This window comes from Eleutherodactylus coqui, chromosome 9 (assembly GCF_035609145.1).
Source record: "Eleutherodactylus coqui strain aEleCoq1 chromosome 9, aEleCoq1.hap1, whole genome shotgun sequence".
Classification (NCBI taxonomy): domain Eukaryota; kingdom Metazoa; phylum Chordata; class Amphibia; order Anura; family Eleutherodactylidae; genus Eleutherodactylus; species Eleutherodactylus coqui.
In genome coordinates, this window is record NC_089845.1 from 137,370,560 (window position 1) to 137,386,737 (window position 16,178).

The 16,178-nt window shown below is 44.3% G+C and overlaps 1 protein-coding gene across 8 annotated transcripts in view; it reads left to right on the forward strand.

Moving 5' to 3' along the window:
* The first annotated feature begins 711 nt into the window (after positions 1-711).
* Positions 712-16,178, forward strand: part of SYBU (syntabulin) — a 51,460-nt gene continuing 35,993 nt past the window's right edge. For all 8 annotated transcript variants that reach the window (XM_066578532.1, XM_066578533.1, XM_066578535.1 and 5 more), the window contains exons 1-3: positions 712-830; positions 1,191-1,255; positions 7,384-7,564. In XM_066578532.1, the coding sequence (XP_066434629.1) occupies positions 1,232-1,255; positions 7,384-7,564 (205 nt within the window). In that variant the 5' untranslated portion in view covers positions 712-830; positions 1,191-1,231. The remainder of the gene's footprint in view (positions 831-1,190; positions 1,256-7,383; positions 7,565-16,178) is intronic.

Below are 16,178 nucleotides of genomic sequence, written 5' to 3' on the forward strand. Positions count from 1 at the left end.
TGCGTGAAGATCGCAATTTTACAGAAGTGATGCAATTTTTAATCAAAAACGCATTGCCATGAAAATCGCTGGATACTGCACTTGCCTATGTGAAGGTAGCCTTAGTTTGGGATAATTTAGAGCAAGGCGTACAAGGTGGGTTATGTTTTAAAAATACTGTTACAGATTTTTAGGCGGATTTTCTCGTAATGTGTGTACATACCCAAAAGGTATTAGATTGGGGTAACTTGGAACAGAGAAAAAAATGGTGGGCCATACATTACATTAAAACTGTAGTATGGTGCTGCTTATCACTTCACTGGTGCTATAAGGCGCCGCTTATCACTCCACATTCCTGCATTTCCCTGAGGTCACTGCTCAGAAATAGCCATGTATATTTCTAAAAAGGTGGCTGATTGATAGTGCCCACTATCACTACATATATATACACACATATATATAAGGAGTCACCTTGGATTTTTATGACTTGGGTGAATCAGAGACGACCCAAATATCCCTATTGCTATTTTTAATATCTGGCACATATTTAAATATTACCACTCTGCCATCAGCCTGTAATTACTGCTTTGCACTGATGAACCCATCCAGCTCTGCTGTGTCACTCCCCAGTGACACAGAGCATCATGTGCTGAGCAGCAGCAGGAGTGTGATGACCTGTTCTACAGCCAGAGGGAGGCAGTTCTGCAGCTTGCTCAGCCCTGTCTCTGGGAAGACAGCAGATCTGCAGCCAGTGAGGTGTGTGCTGCTGCTGGAGGAAGGAGGAGGAGGACTACAGACAGCATTGTGTCAGCTGCAGTGCACCACTGTCTGGAGAGCAGCCAGCAGCCCAGGTAAGAGGGATGGGACACCATCAGGTAAATGCCACTATGGGGACATCCTGCTGCAATGTCATATTCTACTAGTGGGGGCTGATGGCATTGTATGGAGCCTGCAGACTCTTGTATTTCTAATTGGCATAATTAATCAAGATGGGTCAGTTGATACAATTTATTTAGGGGAAGGGGTGGCTGGGTGTTTGGCGGAGAGCTTTTCATGCTATTATTTGTTAAGGGGGATATATGAGACATGGAAGGAGATAAGGTGAACTAACCGTGAAGGTTCTGAATCAACAAGTGTCTGAGCAATGTAGGATCAGTGATACATTGTATTATTGCAGGGTCTGCTTCTCATTGTCTCTTATGAATCCACAGGGGGTGAGTACAAGCTCCACTGATCTGGAGGGTGGTGGACCATGGGACCTCTGCAAGACCGCAAGGTAAGGAGCAGCCTGAGCTTCCTAATGCTGCACTCAGGGTATTGCATCATATTATAAGGGAGGCTGTATCATATGACATGTAGCAGTCTGTTTCAGATCCTGTTCATTGCATTAGAGATCATGTTATAAAGCATTCATGTCCTCTTCTACAGGGGATGATGTTCCCTTGTGTTAGTACAAACCTGATACATTATTATTTATAAGCATCCTTCTCAACACTGTAGGGTTTTGTTTGTAGTGTTTATTAATACTGATAATATTTATTATGTATTGTGCTATATTTATCTTTTATCATTCCATGTGATATTAAGTGACTTCTTCTTAGCCACACTCTCTAATAGAAGATTAGACATTTGCTCTGTATAAGGGATTACTCGGGTGATTTTTCTGTCCATGAGCTGTCTGTGTTTGCAACTGGCTGCCCACAGGCAGCACACCGACCTGTTATTCATTGGGGCTATATAGTCGTGTTTTGTACATGGACTGAGTCTCTGTGTTCGAACCACACCCTGGATGACAGCCATGTGCACTCTGGTTTTGACTGATCGTTGCTAATCAGTACTGGAGAAAAGAAAAATCAGGTCGCTCATATATATAGAGCGACCTGATTTTTTTTTTTTTCCTTTTATTGCATGCCAAAAAAAAACAGATGACACATGCAACATGGACATACACATCGATTATTATTGTTTGTTTGTTTTTTTTTTCTCCCCAAAACCAATTCGTACACCCTTCAGGGCTATTTCAGACGACCGAATATCGGCTCGGTTTTCACGCCGAGCCGTTATACGGTGTCCTTGTCTGCAGGGGGAGGAGGATGGAAGAGCCAGGAGCAGGAACTGAGCTTCCACTCCCTCTCCACTAATTGCAATAGGAGGGGGCGAGACAGGGCGGAGCTAAGTACTGGCGCTTAGCTCCGCCCCGTCCAACCCCTTCCACTGCAAATAGTGGCGAGGGGCAGGAGCTCAGTTCCTGCTCCTGGTTCTTCCATCCTCCTCCCCCTGCAGACAAGGACACGGTATAACGGCTCAGCGTGAAAACCAAGCCGATATACGGTTGTCTAAATAAGCCCTTATCTGTATAGATGTAGGAAATGTCATCTGTGTAAACACACACGCAGCCTTAAGGTCCTTTTTTTTAGACATGCCGATTCGTGTTTGAACGAGAAAATGTCACCACTAACTCGTTCGTTCTCATGCAGCCTGTTTAGACATCATTGTTGGCTCCTTTAAATGAGGATCGTTTAGTCCCTGTACAAGCAAATGAGAGGGACTGAACGATTCATATTTAGGGCTTATTTAGACCACCGTATATCGACTTGGTTTTCACGCCGAGCAGATATACGGTGTCCTTGTCTGCATGGGGGGGGGGGGGTGATGAAAGAGCCAGGAGCAGGAACTGAGCTCCCGCCTCCTCTCCACCCCTTGCCACTATAGGAGGGGGTGAGACGGGGCGGAGCTAAGTACCAGCGCTTAGCTCCACCCCTGTCCCACCCCTCCCATTGCAAATAGTGGCGAGGGGCGGGGAAGGGGCCGGAGCTCAGTTCCTGCTCCTGGCTCTTCCATCCTCCCCCTCCCCCACCCCCACCGCCACCCCACCTGCAGACAAGGACACCATATATCGGCTCAGCGTGAAAACCGAGCCGATATACGGTCGTCTAAATAAGCCCTTAAACCGAACGATAAGGGAACGAGTCAACGATACATAAAATTAAGGATAAACGAACTATTCGCGTTTGGCATTCAGTCGTTGGCTTGCGATTTTCGTTCACTTGCGCTCTTTTGAATGATATCGTTCCATCTCAAAGCACCCTTTAAAGAAATTCATGCAAGCTGCAAAGGATTCCCTGGAATGGAGGTTATTGTGAAAAGGTCGTCACTGCAGGGCGCTAAGGGCTCATTCACAGACCAAAGCTATTCCTATTCCCTGCGTGATTTTTTTTTTTTGTTTTTTTGTGCACTTTTTTTTTTCATTGCCTTTTTCGTGTGCCCAAAGAAAATTGCAAGAAGTCCCTGCTGATTTCATATATACATATGCAGTAAATACGTATTAACTGTGTATTTACACAATCCCATTGAATTTAATGGGCAATTTCAATCCCTAAGGACTTTTTCAGACCGGCGTATATTGGTCAGGTTTTCATGCCTGGCCGATATACGCTGCCCCTCTCTGCAAGGGGAGGAGGCGGGCCTGGCGAGGAGCTAGTGCACTGAGCTCCTGCCCCCTCTCCACCCCTCACCACTGTTTGCAATAGGAGGGGGAGGGACCTCGCTTCACCTGTCCCGCCCCTCTCATTGCAAACAGAGGCGAAGGGGCGGAGAGGAGGGGGAGGGGCTCAGTGCACTAGCTCCTGGCCCATCCCTCCTCCTGCCCTTGTAGAGAGGGGCAGCGTATATCAGCCGGGTGTGAAAACCCGACCGATATAAGCCCAAATACGGACCAAAATAGGACATGCTGCAATATTTTGTTTTATTTCATGCACATAAATAACGTATGTCTGAATACCCCAATCCAAATCAATGGTGTTTCGGCTTTCTGTTTTACCTACGTAATACTGAGGGCAAATACGTCCTTGTGAATGAGGATTCAATCTTTGCCCCAGGTCATACGCAAAGATTAGAAAGCGTTACTACAAAAAAGTGTTAGTAAAAACTGGCACTAATAAAACCTAACAAAGAGGCATTTGGCGCAAGTGTTTGATGTACGCTTATTTGGACACGTTTTTATGCACAAATCCAACTACGTAGTTTTTTTTTTTTGCTTGAGTTTTGTCCTCATTATTTGCCTTATCATCATTATTTTGACTGTTGACTTTTTTTGAGTAGATGATGCAGAATGACATTTTTAGAGAGAAACGTATTTCCAAATACAAACTGACGCAATTTTGGCACAGCATAATAGTGTTATGCGGAAATTCGTGAAAAACAAACTACATGAATACGGTGGGTTTTTTGCCCCATTCTGTGTGTCAATATCAGTAATTAGATTGCTGATTATTATTTTTTTTCATATTCGTACTTAAAGCAGAATTTTTGGTGCAAAAACATTCCAGACTACAAATTGCGCAATTTTGGTGGCCAGAAGGAATTAAGGCATCTTTCCTATTTTTGGCGCAGCGTTAATTGCACCAGATTTACAAGTCTGTGCACATTTGTAAATTTGGCATAACTTAAGACTGTTGAGTTCTAGAAAGAATTGGCGCAGTATACACCATTCTTCATCAATAAGGGCCAATGTCTGAAGCTCAGCCTGAAGCAACCTCTCGGCTCGCATCAATACAAACTACAAGTCCTGCCCAATGAGTTTAATGTGGGAATAGCCTGTATCGTGTGCATGTACACAATCCCATTGACTTTAATGGCCCATGCTGTGTTCTTTTTTTCACATGACCGAAATATGTGTGAAAAATATGCCCATGTGATTAACCACATAAAAGTAATGCGTATTACGCACAGAAAACTGCGCAGAATGCACGACGTATTTACGCCTCTGTGAATGAGCCCTTACGAAGCACATACACTCGCAATGAAATTGGTCAGTTTCCACTGAGCATAATTGCACTCACCTGCATGAATAAGGCTGTTTTTAACATGCGAGTGTCTTCTGAGTGTAAATAGTTTTTTTACAACGCATCAAAAAATAGAGGTGACCCAAATGATGTCACTGAAGTCACAATCCATTGAAATCAGTGGGGGTGTGGGAGAAAAAACGGAGCACACATGCATGTCATGCGATTGCATTCTGTGTATTTTTTTTTTTTTTTTTAACACCCATTGACTTTAATGGGTGATTCTGCTGTGTGAAAGCGCACCAACATAGGATATACTACAATTTTATTTTTCCCTTTAACATAGACCTACGATCTGCTGAAAACAACGACATCACTTTACCCGCCCCGATTTCTGTCAGTTGTACTGGTTGACAGCATGTGGATGTTAAACTTCTGGAGCACCATCTCCTAGTTCACACAGTAGCCCTCTTCCACCTCAGTAGAGGAAGGTCTGAGCACCTATTGTAGGTTCACAGATGTCTAGTGATCCAGAGCCACCCCAAATGGGAATGCCAGAAGCTGGATGTGTTGCACCTGGCATTCCCTTTGGCGCTCCATAGGCTCAACTGGGGAATTGTGCCAGATCTGTGCACCATGATAACTAGGTTTACTGGTCCAACAGTCACCAAGGTGTGAGGTACAGCACCCAGGGGCAGGAGATATTTAGAAAAGGGGAAGGAAAACGAAAAGGAATGAAACAATAGAAAATACCAGTCTACGAACTTGTTTCAAATAGTCCTGGGGCGAGGAGCACGCGGAAAGGTGGACAGTCCTGTATTTAGATGCAACGCCTGGGTCTGACAATGGGGTAAGATTCCCCCTTTAGTTTTAAAATCCATCTGGCTCCCACCTCCGCCATCCTCCTTGTGACATCACCAGGGGTGTAACTATAGAGGGGATGCAGGGGATGCTGTTGCACCCGGGCCCAGGAGCCTTAGGGGGCCCATAAGGCCTCTCTTCTCCATATAGGGAGCCCAGTACAGTACTATGAATAAAGCATTATAGTTAGGGGCCCTTTTACAGGTTTTGCATTGGGGCCCAGAAGCTTCAAGTTATGTCTCTGTGCAGCATGGTTTAGGTATGGGTACGGGTACAGATAGAGGGGGGGGGGGGCAGCTCACCTTTTGCATCAGGGCCCCTGAGCCTTTACTTACGCCCCTGGACATCACCCAAGGCTGGCTAAGTTGTTGCACAAATCTTCCGGATGGAAATCCAACTTAATGTTCTGGCCATATTTCCCTAGGGGGCTCTCCAATAGAGAAGCTATGGTCGCCATATGTCTTATGAAATTTACTTCTAAGTGGATACCAATCATGATACGTGCAGGGTTATTAGTTTGGCAGGTTGCGATTCCATGAGTTCTCTGAAACGCACAGCATGAGGAGTAAATGCATTCTATTCTGAAAATGCTCCCAGTCCAGAAGATATACCTGCTGTCTGGCTAAAATTCTTACTTATTCAAAATCCCAGCTATTAATTTCCCCTTTGATTAATAACCGTATCAGTACCCCATGCTGCAAAGTCTGGGTTTATGTATTTGAGACAATGGTGGGGAGGGATGTATCATCACACTGGCAACTAGCCGGATCAAACAAATTCTCAATCAGGAAAACTATGCTGATCGCCGGATACATGTGAACAAACCCTTATTTGTACACTATATGATAATCCAATAGGGGGCATTAGTTGAATGTTCTGCATTGGGCACCTTAAAACCTCAGCCCGTCTGGTAAGATATGGACATATATTCTCCTACGGGCTGCACCCTCCACAACAGACCAGTAGCTATATACTGTTCACTCTCATGAGAACCAGATACTATACTGTTCCATTTGGAACGTAGGTATGTTAATAAGTGAGAGCCATGAAACTGCCAATAAAGGGACTATAGAAGCAGCCATTGCCACCTCCCCATAATAGGTATGAGCCTAGAGAGAAAGGGGGGGGGGGGCAAATAGTTGCAGGACCTTTTTCTTCTGGGGCTGCTATGTAAATTAGGAAATGGGTCCCACTTGGATCTTTTGCCATGGAGCACCCTCTCCTCTGTGTACCGGCACCCGGACGGTAAATTACCTGTCTGACGGTATTTTTGTTGGGAGGTCAGTGCCAGTAAAAACGCTGCAGTGTATATGGAGTAGATGCTGTAGAGTTTGTGACATTACCTAAGTACGCTCTTGTATAGGATAGCGCTACAGGGGGCTATGGACTCGTGCAGAATGCAATCCACTGTGTGGGTAGCCACACCCTTTTTTTTTTTTTGTGAGCAAGGTGGCATCCATACCCTCTCTGCCAGCATGGGTGCCCACCTGAGCTTTGTAACATACAGGCGTACCATTATTATGACTTTTTTTCTGTTTATTTTTAAGTTGTTTATGTTAATGAAAGGCTTCTATTACAATCTGTGATGCTCATTGGTAAGTGCTTTGCCGTTCCTGCGGCTTTAGAACCCGTTGTCATGGAAACACCAGCAATATATGAAAATGCCTCCATTATGTTGTCTACGATAAGATTTCCCTCTTTCATTCGGTGTGCGGTGCAGACAACACATAAATGTTATAATTTTGGTCTTTGTAAACAGAAAATGCAAGACAAAGAGATTGCCCGTAGCCGCATCCCCCGACTGGTCCTGCGGCCTTACTTGCCAAAGCAAAAAGTTTCCCCGTCTTCTGAATCTCCTTTCTCGGAAGAAGAGAGTAAAGACTTCAACTTGACCTCAAGTCGATCTGCAAGGACCATAAGTAGCAACAGCTTCTGCTCAGGTAAGTAACGGTCACCCTGATTGTTATCTTTGATACTGCTTGCATTAATAGTAAAGTACTTCCTTGGGTCTACACAAGCAGATAACCATGAGCAACCACAAGAGGTGACGCATCATGGACATGGCCAGCCTCTGATATGTGCAACCCATGGGGTTGCACTGGCCACCAGCTTGCAAGGGGTCATCAAGTGGCCCACCCTCACCTTTGGTCTAGCTGGCCAGATGATCTTCGTCCTTGTGGTAGCGTTTTGTGGAACTACATGAATCCTCCTCCTCTTGTGTGTCTCCTTCCTTCTGATGTTCCGAGACACGGCTGTCAGGTCATCGGTGCCCCCGCAACTCAATAACTTTTGGGCCTTTTACACCAAACAAGAACCTCACGAATCTCATTTGCCTGAGCGATCAAAGTAGTGACATCATCACAAGCTCGTTTGCACTTGTGTAGCCTGTTTAGACAGGTAAAGCATTGTTGGGAAGCGAACTTCTCATTCAGTGTTTCACATTCCCATGTGAAACTCGGAACGCAACGTGTTTGAACGCAACGAGAAGCCAACAATGATTTTTATGCCGTCTGCAACTGAATGAGAAGTGCATGATTCTCTTTCGTCGGCTCGCGTTCAAACTGAATGATTAGCGTTCACTTTCATGTGTTTGAACGAGATTTGGAAAAATAATCGTTCCGTCTAAACACACCTTTAGTTCTGTCATTGTAGCTATTGAGCTTGGTTCTGGTGCTGTATTTATTCACTGAGCTGTTCTGGTAGGATGATATGCTGCTTTAAGCACCAACAAAACACAGACAAGCTGCCTATCGGTGCAACATATTGTTTTTCTTTCTTTCTTATAACCTAGTAAAGGGGGCGCCAAAAAAAAATAAATTTGCAGAGGTTGCCATCCAGTTGAAGACTGGCACTGATCATGGAAATGCTTTAATCTGGCACATGATCAAGGCAGATTTTAGAGGTTGGCCAATTGGGTCATTGCCAGGGCCCATGTTGTCTAGGAGGACTCAAAGAATGAACTCCTGTACAAGAGCATCCAGGCAGCAGAATATATAAACCTTCACTCCCTTGAACCATCAGGGACTTCAGAGATAAAAGAAAAACTTCAACTCGCCGCACCTACAGACCTTTCACGCCTTCACCCTGGAGACATGCTGTGATGTCCAACATGGAAATAACATCCAGGACTCAAAAAATCTTTCAACTTTTTAAAAATTGTATTATCCACAAGAAGAACTGAGCCGTATACTGCTTCAAAAAATGTTAATCTTCATTACAGAATACAAGTCATCTTATCATAAAGACTTTCAAATCTCTAAGAGATGCAGGCGTTGTCCAAAAGCAGCACAAAAGTATACACCAAAATTACCATTCATCAAAAAAAGGTTGTCAGTAGTGAATGCCAAATACAGAACTTAATTCACAACCCCTAACGCTAATTGAAGTACTATATGGCTCCAGTCTTTTTGTGGATAATATAGTTATATTAGAGTTGCTATTATATTATATATATTTTTGGGGGGTGCGAGGAGATATTTATCTGGGATGTACCTAGCTTATATATGTTTTTGGATGCTTTTGAACTATACTGGCTTAACTTTAATAAAGCGGTATTCTGTTGACCTTAAGTTATCCCTGAACTAGCTGATTGGTGGGTATGTGACCTCTTGGACCCCCACCGATCGTCAAAACGGGAGTCTCGTGTTCCCTAAGACTAGCAAAATGAATGAAATGGCAGCACACCAGCTCGGCCAACGCTCCATTTATTTCTATGGGAGCTCCAAAAATGGCAAAATTAACGCTCTTGAAAGTTGATTTGTTCTCACCGAATTGAATGGTACAGTGGCCGAGCGGGTGTGTTGCTGTTTCTTTCATTCTGGGTATACCCATACCCATAAAATCTGGGTAAAAAGTTCATATGTAGCTGTGCTTAAAGATGGATCGATCCAGATTTATGTAATGAACAGCAGAAGAATGATTGCAAAAAGTATCAATATCTCCATATGTAAACTGTCCAAACACTCATCTGTCATTTGACCTCTTTTATGTGAACATTAAAACCTCTATTGGCAGCCCTATTTAGTGCCCATAGGGGACAAGAACTTGCGATGGTTTGGTCGGTCCTGCGGTATGATGTAATACTATGGCATTACATCATACTGCGACCTGACAGGCAGTTTATTAAGGCACGCCACAGACATGGCTTGATGGACAATCTGCAATGGCAGCCCTGGGGGCTTTCAGAAGGCCACTGGGTGCCATTGCAACCGAACAGCAACCCGCAATCTCATCATGGGGGGCTATTGGAGACTTCCAAACTCTGATCAGGGCATTCAAATTCAACTGTCAGCATTGACTGCAGCATTTAAAGGGTTAACAGCTGCAATCAGTGGGAGTGCTGATCGCAGTTGTTGCCAGTGGATGTCAGCTGTAGGAAACAGCCTGCACCTGCATTGCATCGAGTTAGGAATGGCTCCCGATCCCTCTTTATACAAACTACAAACCCCAAATCTCCATGATGCATCTATACTTCATGGAGTGTTAAGGGGTTAATAAAAGAGAAGTCCGGTTTAATTTTAGACTCCGTGCTTACTTCTGAAAGTCCTGATGCAGGTCAGGAGGGATCAAGTTTCTCCTTAGGGAGAGCAACTAGTAGGTGTGGGGAGACTTATAAGGTTATGCATGCTCCTCTGGGAAATCTATGCAAATGAGATGATGGAACAGTACCTCTACAGCGCCATCTATGATTAGAAGACAGCATTTCTGCAAGTCAATGGCAGACATTTTTATCCTGCAATGACTGGGAATATAGGAGAAAGCCGGAGTCTTCCGGCCAGCCAGCCAACCAGCCAGCAACCTACTGCACCCTGGTGAGGGGCAAAACCCCGAAACGGTCTGTGTGTACATGATTATCATTTCCTTTTGGAGAAGGTGGCGCTGTAGAGGCACGGCTTCCTCTTCCCATTTGAATGATCGCACTAAGGATCCCTCAGTCACATATAGTGCTGATGATGGCGCCAATTCAATGTAGCTAAACAAGCACCGATTCGACTTGTTCCATCTGTCAATTGGCGCTCATTTCAGGTACATAATCTGCCAGTGCAAATAGACCTTTATCCTCTAACTTGAGTGCATAAAGGAAAACGGGTTGAAGCTTGAGTTTAACCCCATGACCGCTAAGATGAATATCTGAGGTGGCCAAAGGACAAAGTTTTGGGAGAACAAATGTTCTATCAGGGAAAGTTACACAAGATCTGTGTGAGCCGATCCATCTGTTATGTTCTTTGAGAAAGGCAAATATTAGGAGTGAACTCCCTCCTGAACGCTAGCGGTTGTACTTTGCATGGCTCTAGCACACCCCTGGTAATCTACACTGCCAGCGTGTATGTTCCAGCTAGTAACATGGGAGACAGTGTTTACCACATGACACCAGAACCACCTCCTTCCCTCCATCGTCGTGCTTGGATGTAGGCCACCGGGCTCAGATGTCAGGATATGGAAAACATTCTGCCAGCCGCATCTGGCTGTACAGTCAGCAGCTAAATACATGGCTCCTGCTGGAAACTCCCAAGATACATTTTATTCATTATGGCTTCGGGAAGAAAAATTGGCTGCAGCTTCCGAAGAGCCAGCAAAGGAAAGGGAAAAAAGCCTCACTACTTTGAACGTTCACTAACCTTTTTCTTACTAAACTTTTGAAATTGTTAACTTTTTCTTTAGCACGTTGGAGGCTCTCTTCTGCGGTGTTATGATGAGCGTTTCCATAGACTCATAACATTAAGTGAAGAGCGGCATGCCAAACTGGAAGAGAAATAGTCCCGATTAGACTGATTCTTATAGCTGGTCAGGAAATACTTGTGTATTGTGGGTTGTTGTTGGAACATATATCGGGGCAGTGCATGTTTTATTACTGCAGGTTTTGCCTGTGGATTGTCATGTTTGTATGCGCTGTGGTGTTGCAGGTAGTATTTTATTAGCACTGATGTACGTAGAAAAGATGGGGGCCCCGTAAGAAAACCGTAAGTGGGATTCCCACTTATGTTGTTTGCCATCCAGGAGAGGAGGGCCTAGTGCTTGTTTCTCATTCCATATATTTAAAATGACCCTTGGGCCAATTTTCTAATGCTATGAAGGAAGATCCTGCATATTTTCTCGCTACCCAGTAGCAAAAGGGACGGGGTATTCAGAGCTGTAGGGTCCCCTTGATCCAAGGCCCCGTAAACGTTGCATGGCCTGCCTTTATGGCACTAGTCTACTGCTAGGGGTTGCAATTGCGACCTAGTCCCATAGCTAGGGGGCACACATGCTCCCACCATATAATGTTTAACCACTGTGGTCCGACTCAGGGAGGAAAAGGACCGTTACTTGGGGTAGCCAATTCCATGTTGCATGCTCCCATGACATGCGGTCCTCCCTACCACTAAGAGACTGTAGGTGTGATTCACCACAAATGCACTCTGTCGGTGCACTGTCAGCCGTGTGACTGGTCAAGCTGGCAGCGTCTGATGGAAGAGGGGAAGGGACCAGGCTGGTATAACCTAGGTATGTTTTGTATATAATTATATATGTACAGCTGATATACATTATACATCTCCTGTATATAGTGTTATGGACCAGGCTGGTATAACCTGGGTATCTGTTGTATATAATTATATGTATTTGTACTACTGGTAAAAGGGTATAAATCTCCTGTATATAATTATATATGTACAGCTGGCATAAGTTATAAATATCCTGTATATAGTGATATGGACCAGGCTGGTATAACCTGGGCATCTCCTGTATATAATTATATGTATTTGTACTGCTGGTATAAGCTATACATCTCCTGTATATAATTATATATGTACAGCTGGCATAAGTTATAAATATCCTGTATATAGTGTTATGGACCAGGCTGGTATAACCTGGGCATCTCCTTATATAATTACACACTTTACACACAATTAAAAGCACATCGAAAACCTGCATTTGGTTTTTAAAAAAATTGCATGTGTTATTTATATCCGCATGTGGTTATTAATGGTGTATACAGTTTTTTTTTTTTTATGTGTTTTTTAATTGTAGTTCAAAAATATAGCAAAGGCCGGGCTAACACAAGCGTAATTTTATTGCGTACTACATACACAATATACGCGCTCATAAAATGCGGTGAATGGAGTCAATGAAAGTGCTTTTTTTCAGTGATCCATTCACACTTGTGTATATTCATTGCATAGAATACGCACGTAAAAAAGAATGCAGCATGTTCCATTTTACCGCGTATTACGCGCAATAGATCCCAATGTTCTCTATGGGTGCATAATCAACGCTGTACATACGTTATTACATTGTGTACGTGCGGCGTTTATACACACCATTGCAAAGCCACAGAGCGATAACTTTTAAACAAATGCAGAAACCAGTAAGACTGCGCATGACCGCATACGTGAGATTCGCTGTCATACGCGGTGATAGGCCGGCTCACCATCGGCTTCACAGCGTTTTACAGGACTACAAACTAATTTTCATGTAATCCAGGAAATGAGCCATGTTTAGACAGCTTATGCCAAGGTGCTAGCTCATGCATGTAAATTATTTTTGCAGCTGTACGCAACACGGTTTAGGTATGGGTACGGGTACAGGTATGTGGGGTGGACTTTTATACCTGAGCCTTTAGCTAGGCACCTGCTCTATAGTACATAGGTCCTTGATTGTTGAACAACCCCTTTAACACTACCACCAATCAACGATTATCATGTATCCATAGGATGGGTGATAGGTCTGATCACTGGGGGTCTCACTATCAAGAACAGGGGTCCCATGTCCCCCATCTTCCTAACTCTGGGGACACTGCACCCGCCCACAGTGAGGCGGAGACTGAATGGTGTGGCGGTTGATCATGTGCGGTGCTTCTCCATTCGTTTTCAATGGTAATGCCGGAGATAGCTGAGGGCTGGTACTCGGCTCTTTCTGTTTGCTCCATTGAAATGACTGGAGTAGCCCTGCGAATGTGCGACCTCCACTACATTCAACCTTCATGCCGCTGTGGGTGGGTGCAGTAAGTCCGCAATGAAGAGGGAGGGTCATGTGACAACCATTCTGAGGATCGGAGGTGAAACTGAAGCCGATCAAACGTATCCCTTTTCCTGTGGATAAATCTGTTTTTGTACAACTCCTTTAATCGCAGGCAACACCTGTAAGTTACATGGTGGTTAACACAGAAAACACTGCCACTCTTGCCTACAGGCAGTATGCAGCTATTACACCCTAACCCATAGACAGTAGTGGATTACATGCCTGTAAAGTTTGGGAAGGTTTATACACATTTGAGATTTGGTTTTAGCAAATGTGGAATGAAAAGTTCTATAACTTTTTAATAAGTTCTGTATCATTTTATCATGGCTTTCAAGGATTCTTCTTTCAGTCATTCAATAGGAAACTATACTGCTTGCTTGTCCTGGTCATGTGATGGGCACACAGGTGTAGAGTTTGTGTATCGGAGTTGTTTACACCTGTGTGCTCATCAAGAAAGATGATTATTCACTGGTATTAACAAGCAATGAAGGCTCTTATTAAATGACTGCTAGCAGAGTGCTTGTAAGAAACAAGGAATTGATTCAGAATTTACACTCCTTGTCAAAACAATCCCTCCCCTCCAAGAAGTAACTGACTGCAATATCAGAGCAAAAGCATCATTTATTTGGGGAAAACTGACCCCGTGAAGGGAGGCTCTAGCACCCCTGTTGTACCGCCTCTAGCTTGGATACAAGATGTGATACGGAGGGCATGGAAGCTCTAGTACCCTGTTGTACCGCCTCTAGCTTGGATACAAGATGGATACGGAGGGCATGGAGGCTCTTGTACCCTGTTGTACCGCCTCTAGCTTGGATACAAGATGGATACGGAGGGCATGGAGGCTCTTGTACCCTGTTGTACCGCCTCTAGCTTGGATACAAGATGGATACGGAGGGCTTGGAGGCTGTAGTACCCTGTTTTACCACCTCTAGCTTGGATACAAGATGTGATACGGAGGGCATGGAGGTTCTAGTACCTTGTTGTAGCACCTCTAGCTTGGATACAAGATGTGATACGGGCAGGCATGGAGGCATTAGTACCCTGTTGTACCGCCTCTAGCTTGGATACAAGATGTGATATGGGAGGGCATGGAGGCTCTAGTACCTTGTTGTAGCACCTCTAGCTTGCATACAAGATATGATACAAGGGGCATGGAGGTTGTAGTACCCCGTTGTAGCATCTCTAGCTTGGATACAAGATGTAATACAGGAGGGCATGGAGGCTCTAGTACTCTGTTGGCCTGCCTCTAGCTTGGATACAAGATGTGATACAGTGGGCATGGAGGCTCTAGTAACTTGTTGTAGCACCTCTAGCTTGGATAAAAGATGTGATATGGGCAGGCATGGAGGCTTTAGTACCCTGTTGTACCACCTCTAGCTTGGATACAAGATGTGATTCAGGCATGAAGGCTCTAGTACCCTGTTGGGCCGCCTCTAGTTTGGACAGAAGATACTGGCAGGCATGGAGGCATACAGGTTCTGTATGGCATATTCTGTCATATCTGTCCACACTCGCTATAACTGAGCCTCTAGATCATGCAAACCTGTTTCCAGATGTTTCCATACATGTTCTATTGGTGATAAACGTGGAGACATTCATGTGACTTCCTTGTATGTGTGGATGAGCATTATCCTGCTAGAAAATGCCTCTTGGAAGCCGCCATGAGAGGGACACATGTGGCTACAGGATTTCTAAAAGACAGCAGGAACTGTAACAATGGTGACCCCTGTCTCTGGATGGTAGACAACGAAATAGCTGAAATTGATCCTACTTGTTAGGCGATCAGACGATCCTCTCTACTGGTGGTCTGTTGAGGGTGTCCTGAGCCCGGTCACCTTCTGTGCCCCCACACATTCACTGGTCCCAGCACCTCCTAACAGTCTGGGCAGAATGGCCCAGGTGGGTGACAATTCATCAATATGACCATCCAGCTTCTCACATCCCAATAATGCGCCCTTCTCAGACTCTGGTAACAGGTTGAAATCTCTTCTCTGCATCGTAGAGGTATCTAGTGGTCAACTAGTGATACACAAGCGGAAGAAGAGGTCACTACATACAAGGAGCCTCTGAGAGCCTTTTATAGGCCATGGGGGGGGGGGGGGGGACCACGTCTAGGGCCTCAGTTGGCAAGACCGTTCATCTAATCACGCCACAACTCTCATCACTTGTATATCTGCCTGAGTTTTTCAGCAAAATCACGACAACTTCCAGGGGTGGGATTTTTTAAACAAAGATTGAATATTAGAAAGTTGTATTACTTTTAATTATTCAAAGAACCTTTATTTGTAAAGTCCAGGAAAGCCCTGTTGGACTTTGTGACAGTCATAGAGGCACCTTTTCATTGAGCAACTAGGTTCACATAGTCACTGAAGTATATGAACGAGTCATTTATTTTCTTTTACACAGAGTGCTTATTCATTAATTTGCTGACATATCATTCGTAGGGGGGCCTCCATGCAAATTCGCTTGCAAGTTGTGCAAAATATGAACTGTGACTTTACACCAGATGAATTTTGATTAACTAGTGACTGGTTTTATATTTATTTTTAATTTTTT